This window comes from Stylophora pistillata, chromosome 10 (genome assembly GCF_964205215.1).
Source record: "Stylophora pistillata chromosome 10, jaStyPist1.2, whole genome shotgun sequence".
Classification (NCBI taxonomy): Eukaryota; Metazoa; Cnidaria; class Anthozoa; order Scleractinia; family Pocilloporidae; genus Stylophora; species Stylophora pistillata.
The window spans coordinates 16253065-16273704 of NC_142528.1; the positions used below are offsets into that span (position 1 = coordinate 16253065).

The 20640-nt window shown below is 38.1% G+C and overlaps 2 protein-coding genes across 2 annotated transcripts; both read left to right on the forward strand.

Moving 5' to 3' along the window:
- Positions 1–2734: 2734 nt before the first annotated feature.
- LOC148721978 (uncharacterized) lies at positions 2735–5117 on the forward strand. The gene is made up of 2 exons (XM_088736589.1): positions 2735–4376; positions 4890–5117. Exons 1-2 carry the CDS (start codon positions 4142–4144, stop codon positions 5051–5053), a joined length of 399 nt encoding a protein of 132 aa, XP_088592715.1. The 5' UTR covers positions 2735–4141; the 3' UTR covers positions 5054–5117.
- Positions 5118–11954: 6837 nt separating this feature from the next.
- LOC111339553 (substance-P receptor) lies at positions 11955–14415 on the forward strand. Its single transcript, XM_022946232.2, has 2 exons — positions 11955–12343; positions 12506–14415. The coding sequence occupies exons 1-2, from the start codon at positions 12128–12130 to the stop codon at positions 13397–13399; spliced, it is 1110 nt and encodes a 369-aa protein (XP_022801967.2). The 5' UTR covers positions 11955–12127; the 3' UTR covers positions 13400–14415.
- Positions 14416–20640: the final 6225 nt, after the last annotated feature.

The window sequence follows — 20640 nt, forward strand, 5'->3', positions numbered from 1 at the left end:
CAGCTTCGCTAACATTGCTGAGCACTTATTAGAGTAAACCCTCAAGTAAGCACACATGCGTACAGGCAAACTGTCACTCAGGGTGGAGATCTAACTTCATAAATTCATTGGTTTTACCGGTAAACCCCACTTTGTGATCCGCATCAGAGACTTCTTTGAGATGCCAACAAAGTCCATATTGCAGAACGCTGAAGGTTTCATGCTAAAAATGTGAAACGGCATGGAAGCTTTTTTTTATAAGGGTAGAGATTGACCTCATAAAAGCCGCACCCAAATTTCTTAGACTAGTCATTGATCCCTGGTTAAACAATGTGTTGCCGTAGACGTTTCAACAACAGGAAATCTTGATGCGCTCGGAAGTTCATCTTCTTCTTTACGACAGAAGCTCACGGCGGCTTTCTACATACCGCTCCACACTCGACATGATGTAAACTTGTCTCTGTCGAAGGAGGAGAAAATCGCTGGGTGGTGTGGTCAACCGCCAAAATTAATGAGTTATAAAAGAAGTCAGCCCTTTTTTAATATTTAACAATTATTCGCCTCAGGTTCGGTGAATATCGTCAAATAATCCGCGAGACTTCGTCTCGGGGATTATTCGACAATATTCACCGAACCTGAGGCCAATAATTGTTTTATTATAATTTCAGAGCTGAACAACAGAGAAATTTCTAAAATCATGATATTTTAGTAACATTTATTAACATTCTAGTTTAACCGTTTTATATAAACCGCGCGGAGCGGTTTATATAGCGTCATATAAGGAACCGCTCGACCAATCAGATTGCTTGAAACTCTTTGTTGAGCTCTGAAATTATACTAATGATGCACGATCCTCGCAGTAGAGAGCGCTATTTATGCAATAGCGAAAATCAGACCTGAAAAAAATCAGGCCTGTACGGGATTCGAACCACTGACCTCTGCGATACTAGTGCAGCGCTCTATCGTGCATCATTCGTATCTATAACCGCAGTTCAAAATATATGAACTTCATATATTCACCGTATCTCTGAAATTATGCTAAAAGCAATTAAAATTGAATTTGAATCTTTTCAAACTGTTAGTTTAGGCGAAAAGCAATAAACATCACCACTAAGTGAGCATGTATAGAAACCTGGAGACTGGTTTACCAGGTTAAAGATCCTTTAAGACCTTCAACTTTTCGCGGTAAGCAGCGAAAATGGGGAAAATAGCGAGATCCGAAACATCTTCAAAGCGTCTGACGGTTAATATTGACCTTCTTTTTTGACAGTTGGCGGTAAAAATCTACCCCTATTGACGACTGACGGTTAAATTTTTAGGCCCTTCGACGGCTGACAGTTAATCCTCATTGAGCCTCTTACAACACACCTCCTACGCAGAACAACAATAACATCTGTTAATCCTTGCACTCGGCTTATTTTCTTAAAATTTTTTGTTTTACCTTATCCAAAGTATTGGTCTCTAATGTTCATATCGTTTTCGTTATTTTACACGGCCAAATACGTCACATCTAGCAATATTTTATTAGCGGGTAGAAAAGATTATATCATGGGAAAAAGAAAAAGAAAATTTCTTTCTTTTTAGCCGACAGGTGCCTTTGAATTTATGATCCTGTCTTTTTATTACACCTTTATTTTTGTTGACCTAATTCCAATCAGATGTCCATCAATAGAAACGTCGAAACGTGAATTATTCGAGCTCTTCTCTCTACGATAAAATCCATCAGCAATCTGTTTGTCCGCCATTAAGCTTAATTATCTGCAGGAAAAGTCAACCATTCAAGCGGGAAACAGCTTTAACGTCAAGTGGACTTTAGCCCTTTCAAGACGAAACTTCCTCAGTGTACATGAAATATCGAACACTTTTGAACGCCGCAAAGAAGGAAGACGGTGAGGAGTATTCCTAACCTTGAACAGTTTTCGCCAACAGCATTTTTCCGGACAACGTAAAATTGCTAATAGCTGGCATATCTTGCGTTGCTTCAATACCAAATTCGCTTACCTCTTTAAACACCTATAAGGGAGTTTCACTTGAAACGTGATCGGACTAATTTATTTTCTGTGATCCGTACTCTAAAAGTTTTAAAATTCGTAAACCGTGAATGATATGATTGTCGTGATGCGTGAAACAGATAAATGATTTTCCGATACCCGTGATAACAAACATGTAAACGACCTTTTTCCAGTGAACGGCTACGAAGACCCCACAAAGGAACTCTCCAGGTGATCGCCGTGTCTGTTTTCTTCAGCTTCCGTGACCAAACAATAGGGTTTCGCATGACCCGTTGATCCAAAAGTAAAGCTGATGCGACCTCTGACACCAACGATCAGGTCTTCAGAGGGTGTTACGAAAACGAAGACCCTCGAAAACGAAGACCTAAGACCTAAGACCCGGTCTTCGTTTTCGTAGTACGAAAACGAAGACACCCGGTCTTTGTTTTCGTACTACGAAAACGAAGACCCTGTAACAGAAAACCGTAGAAATTACAAGTTAAAGACACATTAAACAGTAACAACGCTTAGTAATATAATACATTACACTTCGAGTGTTGGGCGTTGCGAAAACGAAAACCCTCGAAAACGAAGACTAAGACCTAAGACCCCTGGTCTTCGTTTTCGTAGTACGAAAACGAAGACCTTGTAAACAGAAAACCGTAGAAATTACAAGTTAAACAGACATTAAATAGCAACAACGCTTAGTAATATAATACATTACACTTCACGCGTTTCTTCCTATTATTATCCGTATTATCATACGGCCCGTCCTGTCTGTTCTGTTTCGCTATGCGAGCCAATTTGGTGTTGATATTCTCGAGGGTTTCCTCGGGTAAACTTACAACACATATTATTATTCTGGAACAGCAGGCAGAATTCGAACGCTAGCCGCCTTTGATTTATAGCTAGCATTGCGTGACAGAATGACAGAGAAGGCGTTCTGTACAGGAAAAATGACTCTTGGGTTCTGTCAATAAATAATCAATTTCTACTGTATTTCGTAGCTAAAATAGATTCTCACGGTCATTCAGATTTCTCTGCTGGAAAATTCTCGTTAAAAAATAAGCAATTCTTTTGGCTAATGCAGGGTCTTCGTTTTCGTAGTACGAAAACGAAGACCCTCTATTAAAAGCAGACAATCTTTTGAAAGTACGATTGCTTCAGATCATTCAATTCATTGTCTGACGTCTTGTCTTCATTTCTCACGACCCACAATGTCGGAGAGCGAAGTCAGCGAAGAGCCGTTTCGTGTTTTAGAAGGGGTTGTCTACTTCGTTGATCCCAAATCTCCTGGATCTTTCAGTTTTCTTGGGGGAAAGGAAAGGATCAGAATTCCCCTGAAAAGAGAACATAATTCCCTTGATGCCCTGAAAAGGTATATTGTTGAACACGCGAGTCTCAAGGCCGAAGCTGAGAAGCGGGGAATAAGGTCATCTATTGATCTTAAACTGTGCAGACTAGTCAAAAGCGCAGAAGGCAGTAAAGCTTTCTCAATCAGTACAGAAGCGCAGTGGAACACGAAAAGGCCGCTTTTTGTCGATTCTGCAGCTTTACGAGGTTAGTGTTTTCATCATGAAAATTTGATAAGAGATCATAGTTTATGACACGTGTTACTTGAAAGTCACGTGTGAAAGGTATCCATGCTTTCGTGTTAATTGTCTTAAATCGCGTTAATTTCTTACATCTCTTACAATACTAGAAGTCCACAAAATTTTTGTTCAGTCCCCCATACATATTTTATTTGAAGTTTGCTTAAGAATCGACAATTTTCTCAGAAATTATACAGAAAGTGAGTCATTGATGAGAGCCGTGATTTCGGTTAGGGTCGTTAGAGGCGATATTCAACACACCTCCTTACATATTTCTTGATGATCCTTGATCGCTCGCTTTGCAAAAAGGGCGTGTTAACAATAATAAGAAGACCTGAGACTAGGAACAACCTAGGAAGACAAGGAAGAGAATATTCGGACAGATTTTTTTCTCGACTAAAAGCAGCCTAAATTTTATTTTTATGGACTACGAAAGAGACTGGAGTGGGGTTTGAAATTGCCCAGAGAAAATGACACCAATATAAATGTAAAAGTAGATAGACAGAAGATAAAAATGACGTAGTCAAAGGATTATTATTTGGTCAATTAATATTATTGTCATTATTTTTCCTTCAGTCAATGTTCTTAAAAAGGAAAATTAATCGTCTTTTCGAAAGATTCCCCGGTGATAAATATCACAGTTGCTGGTGGCGAAGAACAGCGAAAAGCATAATCAGCAAACGAAAGCCAAGAGGTGGAAGGAAAAGGTCAGCTTCAAAGGTAGAGGACGACCACCTTGTAAAGCACCTAAAACAAGGCGAAAGTGTTGAGCGAAATGAACGACAGACCAAGATGTTGGATGATCTAAATTTGGGTATGTGCGACTAAAAAAAATCGTTAAGAGTTTTTGTTATTATTAACAGCCATGGTTTTTCCTAAAATTTTATCATTTTATCACTATGATGGAGACGATGATGATAATGATGATTATTTAAATCGTCTTTAATGTATTTGGTTAATTAGCGTTTCAATGTGTTTGTAGCAGCGCTCATTGAATTTACTATAAGGTGTGGTCGTTGCCAGAAGTTAAAGATTGTACCAACGGACAGGACTCCGCAGACTAAAGCTTAATAATTTAATTTAAAAAAGTACGTTAAATGTTGAGCATTATCCTTTAAGCTTGTCTGCAGAAACATTTCTTTGTAAAGCTTTGGAAGTTTGAGTTTGAAGTATCATCATCACTCTTACTTTAAAAGAAAACCACTGGAGAAGACAATCCAGAGAACTTCTGTATTGTCAAAGAATAAAGCAGGTGTTTAAAATTCATTGTTTTCTTAAAAAAAAAGTAAAGATCACTGGAGGTCATATTTTTGTTGCTGCCTTACAGAACGCTTTAATACAGCTTGTCAAAACCGTCGAAACGAGGAAGATAATGCCAAGAAACACAATGCAAAAATAGCTGGAATGAAAAGAAATATGGAAGCCTTTCTTAAGAAGAGCGGAAGCCGTGGTGGAGATCAAGAACGTCAAAATGATGGAAGTATAATGTGAAACGTCGATTCACCTAAAGGAATATCAGAGGGAAATGATAGTGATCGTGACTTAGAGTTAGACAACATGTAAGAGTCTTTTCTTATTATTTGTAAGATTTTGATATTATACTAACCAATCTGTCACCACAAGCCTAAGTAAAACATTTTTTTTACTCTTTTTTGTTAAAATCCTCTGATCTATTTACTTCTCGATGTACCTTAAGCTCTTTTGCAAAACGGCGTATTTAGTTATGTTGTTACACAAGACAAGATGAATCCACATTTGTACTGACGCAATTTTACCTTGGAATGGACAGGATATCCCTAATAAAATACAGGGTTTATTTTTTCAGTATTCATACCAGGCTCTCTCCTTTTAACCATGATATACCTTCAATCAAATTTGTACGAAGGTAGTACTTTGCTCTCTTTACGTTGCTAAAGCACGTATTTATTTTTACAGACCATCTCTGTACTTATGACAATATTTCCCCTCATGTGAGCAAAACATCTTTAGCTTCGAAAGGGTAACAACATGGCTTCCTAGCAATCGTGGATCGGTCCAGTTTCCGAAGCAGTGATGTGTGCGCATTTAATTCATGTTTTATTTTTATTATTCTGAGAGAATTTTCGCATTCTCACCAGCGCGATTGGGACATTACCTCGCACACTTTTTGAATTCTCTTTTATTCGATTGTGACGTTAGTATCTCGCACAATTCTAGAATTCCCTTTCATTCGATTGTGATGTTAGTATCTTGCACACTTTTAGAATTCCCTTTCATTAGATGGTGACGTTAGTATCTCGCGCACGTTTAGAATTCTCTTTCATTCGATTTTGACGTTAGTATCTCGCACACTTTTAGAATTCCCTTTCATTCGATTGTAACGTTAGTATCTCGCGCACTTTTTGAATTCTCTTTCATTCGATTGTGACGTTAGTATCTCGCACACTTTTAGAATTCTCTTTTAATTTGATTGTGACGTTAGTTTCTCGCGCACTTTTCGAATTCTCTTTTAATTTGATTGTGACGTTAGTATCTCGTGCACTTTTAAAATTCTCCTTCATTCGACTGTAACGTTATTATCTCACACACTTTTTGAATTCTCTTTCATTCGATTTTTACGTTAGCATGTCACGGTACTGTTAAGATTCTCTTCCATTGGATTGTTACGTTAGTAAGGTATCATTGAAGTCAGATATCATTCAGTATTCAAGGACAAGAGATTCTAATATAATTTTAAGATCAAAACGCTTTCAAACTGCCGGCTTTATAGGTGACTAGACGCATAGCTGTGTGAATGACAGGGGCTTCCAACTGATCGCACAAGGGGAATGCCCTATTGCCATTGTTACTGTCGTCACGCAATCTCGTCATTGCCGGTAATGAATAAGTCTACTTATGTTTAGTTTTCTCTGCTGGAGTGTTATGAATGTTGTTATGGTACTAGACAACAATCAAACCCCATACCTAATTATCCATTCCACTTCTTTGTCTTTCACGACAAAAATTTAAAAACAAAGTCTACTAGTCTGAATGCATAATAATGTATGGGGTTATATGGTACTCTTGCCTATTTGCCTTTAACTGCATGGAGAAGGGAATTTTTTATCGAATATTAGTACCGAGTCATGGTTTGTTGCCAAATGTTCACCCAAGGGAAGTTGTCAAAAATCAGTATATTGAAGCAATATAACTGTTCAATAATCCATATTGTTTTTAATAGAAAAATCTCTGAAACCATTGCAACTATATCTGAACTCATTTGAAATTTACAATAGTTTGATACGTGTGTCTGACTGTTATGAAGACACATTGGTCTATTACAAGAAAACATCGATAAATACCGACTTGCTCTATGCTTCAGTTTAATCATCCTTCGATATACCCTCACAGAACAATTCAACTTCTATACTTCAATACTTCAATACTTCTTCTCATGTTGTGTAACTTTATTTAATCTTACCCTCTTCGTATTAAGCTTACAAATATTCTTTGTAACTCTTCTAACCTTCACATAACGACGTAGCCAAGAAGACTTCCGTATGCTTGGACGAATACCCTCACAAACAAATTCCTTCAGTTTTCTGCCCTTTCTTCTGAGACGGTTCAGCGTTGCTTCTGGTATTCTACTGGATTCTCGATCACTTCTAAATACGCGGTTTTGTTTACATGTAAACATAATATGAGATATTTCTCGATAGAAGGTTCACTCGTAACGGATCGCTCGTAAAGTTCGCGGGCCGACCCGTTCCCAAAACCCTCCACAAGTTTTAGAGTGGGTCCATCGCGAACGATGTGTGACTTGGTATGTATATTGAGCGTAATAGCCATCGAATTTCTTCCGCGTACATTAAGCAAGGAATTGTCCACGAAGGCAGCCACTGCTTTAAACCATGCACTCTTAGATTCATTCAAAGCATGCGCTCTCACAGTTCACGCATGCGCTGTAGTGGAACTGCGTTTTGTGACTGAACTCGAAAACAAAAAGAACGAATTTATACCTTGGGCGTTTCCTTCGGAAAGCCCGAGTAAAAATGACGGTAAACTGAGCACTTTTGGAAATTTGGAGATTTGTTTATTTTTCTAGATTCTCACCAATCTAAAGCTGTTGCTGAGGTTAAAAATCCACCATTTTTGACGGTTGATGGCTGACGACTGAATTTTAAGCTCTATAATGGCTGACAGTTTAACTCTTTTGACCCTCTCTCATTGAAGCAGCTGGTTATAACTACAACAACTTTTATTCTTACGGCAACTTTTTCTAATTTGTACAAAAGTTTTCCGACTCGACCCAGCCTCTCTCTCTTTGTCAATCCTCTCTTTTACCATGGCACCACTTACTATTTCGCTCCGTTTTACTGAATGACAACTGGAACAGGCTAGAAAAGTAAAAGTGCCCGAGATACCAACGTAACGTTAATTAATCGTTGTTTACTCCTAGAAATGTTTCTTCGTAATAAACGTCAACCGGTAAATGCCTTGAAGTTTAACCATCAACTGTGGAAATCGAAAAAAAATTACCATTAACCGTGAAGCTTTTCTCCATGAAGACCCTCTTTCAAGTGGAACGGAGCGGTATCAGTCGTCGCCAATAGGGCATAAAGGGGGACTATAGAAAATTGACTGCCAATTCAGGGGAGGGAGGTCATATGAATGTTAGAGACCCAAAGGGGGAATCAGATAAATTCAATCTCTACCCCGGCGATAATCGGTTCTAAAATAAATCGAGATTGTTTTCTTCATTCTACGGTTGTAAGAAAAGATGTAAAGGCCAAAAGTGGTAATTGATAAATGATAAAAACAGTTGGAAACAATTCACGATATTTTCATGGTGCAAAGTATGAGAACCACTTTAAATCGCTGCAGAACTAATTTTGAGGTGAAGCAAATACGCCTTAATTTGTACCATCAGTTTTGGTGAAAATTTTATTTGTGGAAGATCAATTTTTAACATTCCCTGCTTTGTTTCAGGTTCAAACCACAGTAAAAAGACGTTAAAATTTTTGATAAATGAGTGGTAATGAGTAGCATGATGGCAGCAAATAATTCTTCTATCCCAGGTACGTCTTTATGCTATAATTTTGAAGAAATTTGTTTTGGCAGGTTTTGGATGAATACGAATTCGTAATGCCACCGTGGCAGCCTCTGCATAAGACTAAATCAACAGAAGTGAAGTGATTTTCGTGATACATTAGGAGCTACCTTCAGTTAGACGAAAAGCTAACATACTCCAGCCATATAAGCAAGGTTTGCAAGAGAGCGTCCTATCAAACGAGTGTCCTTTTGATATTACGTAATCTTATTCGGACATCTGCCAAACTACGCATAGTCAAAAAAGGCCATAATACCTCACCTCACATATTGTCAGACTGGCATTTTTGTCGTGCTTCCGATGCAAGAAAATTAGAAAGAATTCAAGAACGAGCGTTACGCGCTGTCTACTGTGATAATGTATGAAGAACTGCTGCATAGAGCGAGCCTGCCTACACTATACACGCGAAGACTACAGGACATAGGAATTATGATGTTTAAAGTGTTACTGAAGTGATTTTCATGAATACCCTTTTTAAAATGAAAAAGGTTTTTCAATCATAGAAAAGTGGTTTTAAAAAATAAAAACGTATAATAACGGTCCAAAAATTTCTCAGATCGGAGCTCAAAGAGTAGTTCTTACGTGCGTCCATTTCGCGAATTCTGAGCCTTAGAAGTTCCCAGCGGTTGACAACACCTGTGACGTCACACGGTTGACACGCTGTAATCCACAGTAAATCTTCGAGTTCTGGGCGACTTCAATTCGGCAAGTACATCTTAGCCTACTACTATATCTTATATAATGTCCAGTTCTGACGATTCGGACTCCAACTCGAGTTCTAGGAATGTTTCGGAGGCAGGAGAAAACGAAAACGAGAGAGATTTCGGAGTGGTTGGCGGACTCGTGGAGACATACCGATTCGAGCCTGAAGAACCTGAAGGGTATGAAGAACCAGATGAAGAAGACGAAGATGGTTTGACTCCGGCGATATAGGAGTCTAGGTCCGAGAATCAAATAACCGTAGATAAATGGTAGGTGAAAACTTAAAGCGAAACTCCGACATAACACCTTCTCTTCGTTTGTTTTCGTCCACGCGAGTGTGTTTGTATAATACTAAGTTGTCTCGGGCTCGCGCTTATCAGTCTTTCCTGATGTTTACATTATTCTGAATTCAGGTGTCGTTGCAACAACTGCGATACAGAACTTCTGTGGAATGCCTTGGAGTTTCGTTGCTGTAAGGAAGTCACGGCAGCCATGGCAAAACTGACCTTTGAAGGCGTCGAAGGTAATTGCGTACTCGACCATCCAGACTTCGACGCTCTAACAAACGCCACAGTACTTGAGCAGGTTTGCCCTCTGATGAAGGACAAGAATGGCCGGGCTTACAAGTTTCCAACCAGAGGAACTCTAAATGCGAAAAAGGAGTAAGTAGGATTTCTTATGTTTATAAAACTTCGCCTCATTTCCGTCAAGCGCATCGACCGAATGTAGATGAGGCTCACCTACTCGAGTACATAAAAATAGCTTACAAGTTAGGTTGCTGCAGAATGTTTTTCTGTGTAATTTGACTAAAACCGACTTCATTTTAACAGCAATAATGCTCCGATATTATTGGCAATATCTAAGCAATAATTTCAGATGTAAAAGTCTTTTGTAAGAATTAAAAGGAGAACCTGAAAACAATATTTTGTTGATCACTCTAACATCAATTATGTCAACTTCACTCAATGTTATTATTTTTTTTTTTTGATGGTTTTGGTGGAGGGGAGGAGGAGATGACACTGGTTTGTTAAAAATACAACTCCAAGTGCTATAACTCATAAAAACTGTAAACTTTTCTTCTTTCTTAGAAGCTGTCGTGCCACTGCATACCGCTTTCTTGTGCGATGGATATTTGGGCCCCTCGGTTGGAACAACACTAGACCACTTCCTGCCTGTATATACAATAGAATTAGGCAGAAGTATCAGACTGCCTCCACCAGAGGTTACATCACTGCAGAGCAAAGGCAAAATTAAGCAACAAAGTAAAAACTCTGTACAACAACGGCTCTTTTAGGAGCCACCACATTTTTCAAAAGTCATGACCTCCGTGCGTTCAAGTTGTTGATCTTTTATTTTCCAATGCTACATACCACATGCAAGATCCCTGTATCCTTCTCACAGTTAACATTTCTAAATACATGTATCTATTGTGACAAGTGTAAATATAGTACAATTTATTTTTTAGTCTCAACATTTGGCCATGATAAACACAAACAACATTTATTTACTAAAGTTTCTTTTGATATCCAGTCACAATGTCTATATGTTCATTGACTGGCATATGTGTTTTAGGTGATACTAGCACCAGAACAGCTTCCTCTTGCATGGTTTTTCATTGGCAGCTTCCACTTTCTGCGTGTTGGTGTTTTTCTTTTCTCCTTGGCAGGCTGTTGGTTAGCATGGGTGCTTGATGCCTGAAGTTCACTTAGAATTTCAACTGCAATTAGAATATGTTTATTTAATGTAGAAAAAAAAAAAACAAATTTCTTGTTGCTATAGTGTTCTTTTGGTAGATGGTGCAATGTTAACACCTTCCAGATTCAGGGTTGTATTTAAGAGGCAGGAGCATGGGATTCCTCCTGGCTTCTACAGTATGAAGTTGGCCTCTGGCTATTTGTATAGGAAAAAAGAAAATTAATAGAACCAAAGGAAACCCCAAGCTGTCTGATTCTCCGCATAATTGTTGTATTTATCCTGCAACTTGAAATTTTAATGACAGCGCCGTTGAATTACCGGGCTTACAAGTTTCCAACCAAAAACGGTTTGGCGCCCCAGTATATCACGGACTTATTCGCTGTCTCGAGTACTCATTATAATTTAAGAAATTCAGACTTCATAATACCAAGATTGAGGACAGTTGCAGACGGTAAACACAGCCTGTCGTACCTAGGCCCTGTCCTATGGTCAAAACTCGAAAAATTTATTCGGCTGTCTGACTCACTGGAAACTTTTAAAAAACGCATGAAACAAGTTAATTTTAAAAGCCTACTAGACATCGAATGTGAAGACTGCTTCTTATGTAATAATTAACTAATCATTTTAAACATTTAAATACACAAACATACATATAAATTTCATATCTTGTAATTTTTAAAGTAATTTTAGTACTATGGTACGCTAGAGATTTTGGCACGGAAATAAAATTCTTACCTTACGTGGGGAAAGACGTCGGGTACAAATCGCACGGTATTGGCAGGCCACTAGTTATATGAAGCACCTTGCTCGTGCGATGATTCATTCAAGTAAGAAATCACAGATGCCTCTCTCCTCTCACAAGTTGTTATTGAGAAACTCGATAACATCGGACGAAAGGTTTCCTCGTACAATCGTGACAAAAACGGGTGGCAAACTGAAGAGAGATCTATAAAAAGGTTTTTCGTCTTTAAGGTAGCGTCGTAAAGCAGGCAAGGCTAAGCTAAGTTAGGTTCTTAACAAATTAGCTGTAAGAAAATTGTAGAAATCTCAAAATCGAAGCTGATTTATTCCCCATTTTTCTTTTCTTAGATGTGGCAAACATGAATTCATCAGTTGTTAACGGTTACTTTCGTGTCAGCAGTACTGTATGCATGACTTTAGCATATGTGGTTATATTCGTCCTTGGCTTCTTTGGTAACATCTGTATCATTTACATCGTGGTTTCTCGTAAAAGGATGAGAACTAACTTCAATTTCTTAGTCGTAAATATGGCGGTTGCAGATCTCCTGGTTTCTCTCTTCCTCATGCCGGTTGTGGTGAGTAACAGTTGGCCAATTATTAAATGTTACTCCATCGTTTAGTTTAGTTACAAAAAACCTCTCACTCACTCCCAAAAATTTAACACATTTTGTTATCCAACGCTATTAGCTCGGGTTGTTATTGAAAAACCTCTTTTGTGTACTTCCCTGTCCCCGTAGGTGAAATTCTTGTATACTGGCTCATCCTGGATCCCAGGGGCAGTGGGAAAAGTCACGTGTAAGTTTGTCAACTTCTTGGGGAGCCAGTCCATTGCTGCGAGTATCATAACACTTGTTTTCGTGACAGTGGATCGTTACTTCGCCGTTTTACATCCACTTCGAGACATTTGCTTCATTCGAAGCACAAAACTAGTCACCTCTGTGATATGGATCTCATCTTCCCTGTATTTTATGCCGTATCTCTTGCTCTTTGATGTTGTAAAGAGTGCTGATGGTTCTCACTGGGAATGCGGATTGGTTTGGAATTTCTTTACCTCAGATATAAGTGTCCAGGTTTCCATTGGTAGAGCCTATGTCACGACCATGTTCTTGATACTTTATTTGGTTCCTCTTGTTATCATTGCATGGGTTCATGTTCTTATTGGTCGACATATTTGGTCACACCAGATCCCAGGGGAGTCAACAGCTCATCAGAGATATCAGAATGAACTGTCAAAGCGTAAAGTAGTGCGCATGATCATCATCGTAGCGGTGACGTTTGCGTTGTGTTGGTTGCCAGCTCATATCCTGCATTTATTGAGTTACTATTTTACCGACACTTATAGAGCTTTGATTAAAGTTAAACGCCTGGCATCCGGTTTATTTTTCATATCACACGCCAATAGTGCCATAAATCCTTGTCTGTTTATTGGTTTAAACCAAAGCTTCAACGATAAATTCAGAGGAATTCTCAGATGTCTTTTCTGCCGAAATTACTTTCCCACGAGTAGAAGCTTTAAGACAGAAACACCTTTTGTTCTAACTCGCATACGAAAGACTGTAAGTCAATGTAGTGCCACTGTAATCCCTCTTCACGCTCAACAGCGCGCACGGTCTCAGAGCTGTACGTTTTGAAACTTTTCTTTGGTTAGACAAGAAGATGAAAACCGACCGTATTGAACCTTTTTTTGCCATTGGTTAGACACGACGATAAAAACCTACCAAAACCATTTAACATTGATATTGTAAAAATTTTATCATCGCTGATCTGTTCTCAGTCGTATAAGTATTATTAAACAAATTAAAAAAAGGGTCATAAATGATAAGCCAACCCAGGGGAAGGAGTTGCATGGAAATAATCATGGTCTATATGAAAAGCTACACTTACTTTGTAGGACTTTAGAGGACCACGTTCAACTAGTGTGTTTTGCGCGTCGTTATTCCTATTATCATCCGGAAACTCATTAATGTTTCTTAGAAACCACACATAGCTTGTCAATATTTTCATTGCAAGAGTAGAACAAGGTATTATCAACCACTGCACAATTAAACCGCCAGGTTGAAAGAGGTATATGGAAGACGTTATCTGTCTGTTGCATATGGCCAAACACAAAGTAGAAGAATTTTTAAGACAGACAAACAGTTACCACGAAAGAATCAATTTACGGCTGAAATATCAGACTCAAAAACTATATACTCTTAGGCAAATAAATTGACCAATTAATGTTTTAAAAAAACCTGTGAAGTCCTTGAAGACCCATATATTATTTGGTCTCCGTTATAATTGTATCATTTGATTGTGTGTAATGTAGCTCAGGCAGACAAAAGTATAGTTTAAGAACCATTATTGATAGAGTTTTCAGCGAAAGATGTGACCTGATGTGTATGGTCGTCTTCATGTAATTTCGGTCAGGAAATGTAAGCATTGTAATTAATTGTTTAAAAGTATCTTCTGTACCGTTGGAGATGAAAGCACTGTCAAATTGAAACAGTTAGTGGTTTAGCACTTCTGGTGTTTGTCAACAAAGAAAAAAATCAAATACACAATACTGTACTCCCTAAATAAGTAAAGGTTTAGTAACGTCTCCCCAAGATATCTACATAGCATAATATAACAAAGAACTACCTTAAGCGATTGAATAAATGAAAAATTCCTTTGAAAGATGTGCTGTTCTTGAATGCACCATCGAGAGAACCACGATTTTCCATGTCTTCAAATTGAAAATGGTGATGTTTATCAATCTTTTGAACCCATAACCTGTCATTTGACAACGTTTCACAGGCCTATTACGTTCCTTATTTAATATTGCAAAGGATAATCGGCTTAAATGACGCCCCAAAAAGTCCATCTTCATTTCTTTTAGTTAATTTTCAGAGTACCCTTAGATTTCACCCATATCTGGGAGTTAATTAACGTTTACATAGACAATATCAAGAAATTTAGGCGTCAACTTTTTGGTATTTCAGAGAGCAACTTTCCAGCATTTTACGAGCACAATCAGGACAGGCCTACCTCCGGTAACCGATCACCTACACTTGACATTTCTAATAGTCGCTTATTTGAGGTATTAAAGCCAGCTTTTTAATATTTACCGTGTATATCTATTGTCCATGTAATAAAAAGAAAATTACACGTTAACTTGAAGATATAAACAATGCTATCTTTTTTTCGTTGCCCACATCGTTTGATAATCGATCTCAACAGAACTTCCGTGTTTGATTTAGTTCGATCCCCGAACACAATTAAATTCAATTTAAGGATTGTTTTATTTAGGCAAACTTTGTACACCTCTAACTCTGTTCTTGTGACAAATTATCTTGTCTGCAGCTGCGTTTGCTCAGATTTTTGTTGTAATGAAATGAATCCAATTTAGTTGAATGGTGAAGTGCACATGTTTCTACCTTGTCTTCGGGGAAAAGCGGATCTTTTGCCTGTCTTTCTCATTTGACGGAGCCAAAAATTGTACGTTTCCTATTTCTGATATACGATGCTTTCCTTTGGTGAATTTTCATCTGGCATTCTGCAATTTCGCCAAAGGGCGGTGACGCAGTCGACGCCATTTTGGCCTCAGTTTTCGGCTTCAGTTTTCGGTGGAAAAAAGACAGGATTTACAAACGCCATTGTAGAAAACAATTGTCATTGAAATTGTACAATACTTTTCCGTAAGATCTCTAGGTTAGGGTTCGTGTTTTTTTTTAAAGAGAAGATCGTCGCCATAGTCATTTAATTCGTGTGTGTTTGCCATACTAGTACTGTTGATTATTCAAAAGAATATCCGGTCAATTCGCCACCACAACAAACTCGCCACCACTCGAGGTCAAATCACCACCGGTAGCGACTTGACTTAAGCGTTACGTGTAGCCTCTCGAGTGAAACTTACATCAAATGAAAGCTAATATGCAGTAGTACATTGCGAAAAGGGAAAGGGACTCAGAAGTTAGGTGTAGCGTCTCAATAATGGAACGTTAAACGAAATGAAACATGTTGATATCACGTAGATTATGATCAGTTTGTGAACAGCAAAACCAGAGTGATTTATTCGCCGAGTGATTTTCGCTAAGTGGTTTCCACTGTGTTGTTACCCTTTATTGAATATTTTCATTTGCTAAAAAGATTTCTTGTTCTAGTGTTGGGAGGTGTGTCCCTCCCATGAGGCATAGCGGTCTTAGAGCGAGCACGAGGAAAATGAGTCGCCATGTTTGCTGTAGTTTACATTAGCTTGACTACGGATTTCCAAAAGCTCCTACATAATGCGAGTTCTTTAGAAAAAAAAAGACAATTCGGCGTTTGAAATTTCCAGGTTTACTTGTCGCTCGTATATTTTTCATTCAGCGAATCGTGCAAAGGTTAAGAAGTGTATGTGGATCTCACCTGATCTCGATTGTTAAAGTTTATAAATAAATTGTGGATTTGCGACTACACTCCGATATGAATGATATCGTATGAAACTTACATCATATATCGCCTGATAAGGGAGGAGTGTCGCTCAAAGGGGATTTTAATTCCAAATAAATTCAACTCAGATTTGATCAGTCAGATTCAGCTGAAAACATCATGAATACGGGCAAATTTATTTCCAGCCTTTCGAGTGGTTTTTAAATAATTTTCATTTTTTACGCTGGTAAGGTCGTAATATATGAATTGTAATAATTTTTTGTCAAGTGAATTGTGGAATATCCCCTCATAAAGGGAGTTCGTATTTTACTAATAATTTTCATTTTCCCCTGCATAATTACCAGGACCTTGAGGATACCGTGGAACCGCTCAGACAGCAGATCCCAGTGTTACAGTCCCGCAGATGGGTGCTACAGGAAGAACTGGATACTAGACACCAATTCTCTTCGTCTTTTAATGTATCATCGGTTCGTAAGCAGGATGAATCATAACAAACACTGAAGGGACTCATCGTTAAACAGGAAAGACCGAGAGTTAACCGGGCGAAGTGCATTATATGACTGTTATAACTCATCTATACCATGCCCACTAAAACCGCTTTCCTTTCCTTTGGCCGTGCCTTTATACGTGCAGATCCATCTCACAAAGGCGAATCGTAATATAAATAACGAGTGATTATACGATTGTATGAAATGAATTTAATCTGTTTCATAAACCACTGTGCGAATGATGTCGTAGTTCTTCCGTGTTATAATGTTACAAGGTGTCAAACACGAGAAATCAAGCTTGTCTCCTCCCCAGTCAAAGCCGCAGATAGTTGCTCTTTTCTCTTACATTAACAATGAATCTATTTGAAAGTAACTCATTTAAAGGATTTTAATATCGCAAACTCGTTTCTTTCGGAAAACTGAATTTTGTTGATATTCTCCCGTTTCCGTTTTACTGTTCGGAGCCTTGTACATCAAATCCTTTCCAACCACACGGACTTTTTTTTTTAGAAAATTGAATAATTTTTCATTCTTATTCAGTTTCACCCATAATAAAGAAATGAACATAAAAGTGGGAATTTCACTTTACTGTGATTGAGATCAGAAAGTGTATATAATTGGTGCTTACTTTTCAAAGTTAGCAACCTAACGGGCAAGCCCCTTTCAACTTCTGAACCACTCGTATACTCAACCAAACACAAAGTGAAGACTCTGGTGGAAAAAATTTTTGAAACTAAGCTTTACGTCATCACTTCGCGATGGCGATTTATTAAGTTGTGGCTACAAGTTATTAAGTGGCGATCGCAATAGATACTGTCGTCTACCACACAATTTACTTTAAGTAAACAAGTAATTTACTGTGGATGGGCTAGCGGGAGCCAATACCTTACAGAATTCTCTCGTTTCGAAAATTTGCATTTATTGCTAATAATTTTCTGGTACCAGGCAACCTAAGCCTGCATTCTCAGTTAATTACATTTAAACTCAGAGCCAGTCATGCTGGTGACCTACAACTTCGCTAACATTGCTGAGCACTTATTAGAGTAAACCCTCGAGTAAGCACAGAGGCAAACTGTCACTCAGGGTGGAGAGTTAACTTCATAAATTCATTGGTTTTACCGGTAAACCACACTTTGTGATCCGCTTCAGACTTCTTTGAGATGCGAACAAAGTGGATATGATTGCAGGAAGCTGAAGGTTTCATGTTCAAAATGTGAAACGGCGTGGAGGCTTTCTTTTGTATAGGATGGTAGAGCTTGACCTCATAAACGCCGCACCCAAATTTGTTAGACTAGTCATTGATCCCTAGGTAATCAATGTGTTACCGTAGCCTTCCAAATCTTTTCACCAAAAAGAAATTTTGAATTGCTCGAAAGTTTTATCTTCTTCTTTATAATAGAAACTCACGGCACCTTTTCTATATATTGGTCCACAATCGACATGATGTAAACTTGTCTTCTCTCTGTCGAAGGAGGAGAAAATCGCTGGGTGGCGAGGTCAACCGCCACAATTAATGGGTTATGAAAGAAGTCAGCCCTTTTTTAATATAAACTATTAAAATTAGATATCAGAATATTCTCAAACAGTCAGTTTAGGCGAAAAGCAATGAACATCACCACAAAGTGAGCATGTATGGTAACCTGGAGTCTGGTTTACCAGTTTAATATTGACCTGCTTTTTTGACGATTGACGGTAAAAATTTATCCTTTGTGACGATTGACGGTAGAAATCTATCCTTATTGACGACTGACGGTTACATTCTAGGCCCTTTGACGGCTGACGGTTAATCCTCATTGAGACTCTTACAACACACCTCCTACGCAGAACAACGATAACATCTGTTCATCGTTGCACTCGCCTTATTTTTATAAAAAATGTTTTAGCTTATCCAAAGTATTGGTCTCTAATATTCATATCCTTTTTATTATTTTACACGGTCAAATATGTCACATTTATCAATATTTTACTAGCGGGCAGAAGAAGAGAAACCATAAAAAAAGGAACGATAGAATTTATTCCTTTTTAGCTGACAGGTGCTTTTGAATATATGATCCTATCTTTTTATTACACCTTTATTCTTGTTGACCTAATTCCAATCAGATGTCCATCGATAGATTGAAGATGTCGAAACGTGAATTATTCGAGCTCTTCTGTTTACAATAAAATCCATCAGAAATCGGTTTGTCGGCCATCAAGCTTGGTTTTCGTAATTAATCATCTGCTGGAAAAGTCAACCATTCAAGCGGGAAACAGTTTTAACATCAAGTGTACTTTAGCCTTTTCAAAACGAAACTTCACCAGTGTTCATGAAATGTGGAACACTTTTGAACGCAAAGAAAGAAGACGGTGAAGAGTATTCCCAACCCCGAACAGTCTTTGCCAACAGCATTTTCCCAGGTAACGTAAAATTGTTAATAGCTGGCATATCTTGCGTTGCTTCAATACTGGATTCACTTTCCTCTTTCAACACCTATACATTTTTGCGCAAAACAGTTGTAGTTTTGAAAAGCCTCGAGATATATTAAAAATAATTCAGATTTTGTACTGACGCAGTTTTATCGTGGAATGGACAGGGCATCTCTAAGAAAATACGGAGTTATTTTTTCAGTATACATACCAGGCTCTCTCCTTTTAATATATACTTTCAATCAAACGTATATGAAGGCATTACTTTGCTCTTATTACTTTGCTAAAGCACGCGGCTCTAAGAGCATCTGAGAAACATTCAGAGGCGACAATCGGTAGGCAACAAGTGAGAGAGAAAGTAAACCACACAGAAGTTGTCATACCCGTGAGAGTCGCACAAAACATATGAAACATGTTTTTTAAGCTCAGCGAGATATCTTACACCGCTTTCAATTCTCTATTTCTGTTATGTCTAATTAACTGCAAAGAAAAGTAAGCCAATTCAGAGTGAAATCTTGCCTTCCCCCTTGCGCTAAAGGGAATCCTCTGCAAGCGAAAGTTTACAACCCTTGAGGCTCTTCTACCACTACCCGTAGCGCTTGCAATGCCATTTGTTTCATCTTCCTTTGAACCTTTATTGGCTCTTGTTGCACTCAGCGTGACGTTTTGTCACAGACCATCTCTGCACTTGTGGCAATATTTGTCCTCAAGCACGCAGTTTCTCCCACGACATGGCTTCCCAACAATTGTAGATCGCTCCAGATTCCTCAGCAAATTTTATGTGTACGCATTAAATTTATTATATGTTATTTTTGCAGGAATTTTTTTAATGCGCAGCAACTTTATCATTGCAGCAAATGCTTGTAATTGCGACAACTTTTATTGTTTTGGCATTTTTTTAATATGCAGAAAGGTTTTCTATAATCAGTTTGCAGCACCCAAAAAAAATCTGTCAAAAGCACAGGCGGCCCAAGCGCACTGTGTGTGATTTTGGGGTCTGAATTTCATTAACGGCAATACCTAACATATTAAGATCGAATTTTACGCGTAAGTGTGAGCTGTTAAAAAGGAAAAAATTAAGAAAAAATTAAAAGGATACCAAAAGCGAGAAATGAAACGTGTGAAGTCTTCTTGCCTTTTTTCCGCAGCCGCTTTGTTGCCAACAGCGCGTGCTTCACATAGAAAGTCGCCAAAACAGCGTTAAATTAAAACGACCGTTGGCAACAAAGCAGCTACGGAAAAGTTCAGGAGACTTCACACGTTTTATTCTTCGCTTTTGTTATCCTTTTTAATTTTTTTCTTAATTTTTTTATAATTTTTTTTAGCGGCCCACAATAACGCTTAAAATTCAATCTAAATATGTAAGCTATTGCCGTTACTGAACTTTTCACCCCAAAATCATACACAGTACGCTTGGGCCGCCTGTGTGAAAAGTTTCTTCATTATGCTACACGTCATTTTTTTTTTTTTTTTTTTTTTTTGTGGACAATGACTGAAAATAGCAGCAATTTTTTATTTTGCAACATTTCCCCTGTGACCAACTGTTAGATATTTTTCTTCAGATTAGCACGCTTACTTTGAGGGTC

Excerpts from the sequence above, each read along its gene's own strand:
- LOC148721978 (XM_088736589.1), top strand. The coding sequence starts at position 4,142 with ATGTTCTTAAAAAGGAAAATTAATCGTCTTTTCGAAAGATTCCCCGGT. Across the intron at positions 4,377-4,889 it reads GTTGGATGATCTAAATTTGG|AACGCTTTAATACAGCTTGT; the intron begins GTATGTGCGACT and ends GCTGCCTTACAG.
- LOC111339553 (XM_022946232.2), top strand. The coding sequence starts at position 12,128 with ATGAATTCATCAGTTGTTAACGGTTACTTTCGTGTCAGCAGTACTGTA. Across the intron at positions 12,344-12,505 it reads TCTTCCTCATGCCGGTTGTG|GTGAAATTCTTGTATACTGG; the intron begins GTGAGTAACAGT and ends CTGTCCCCGTAG.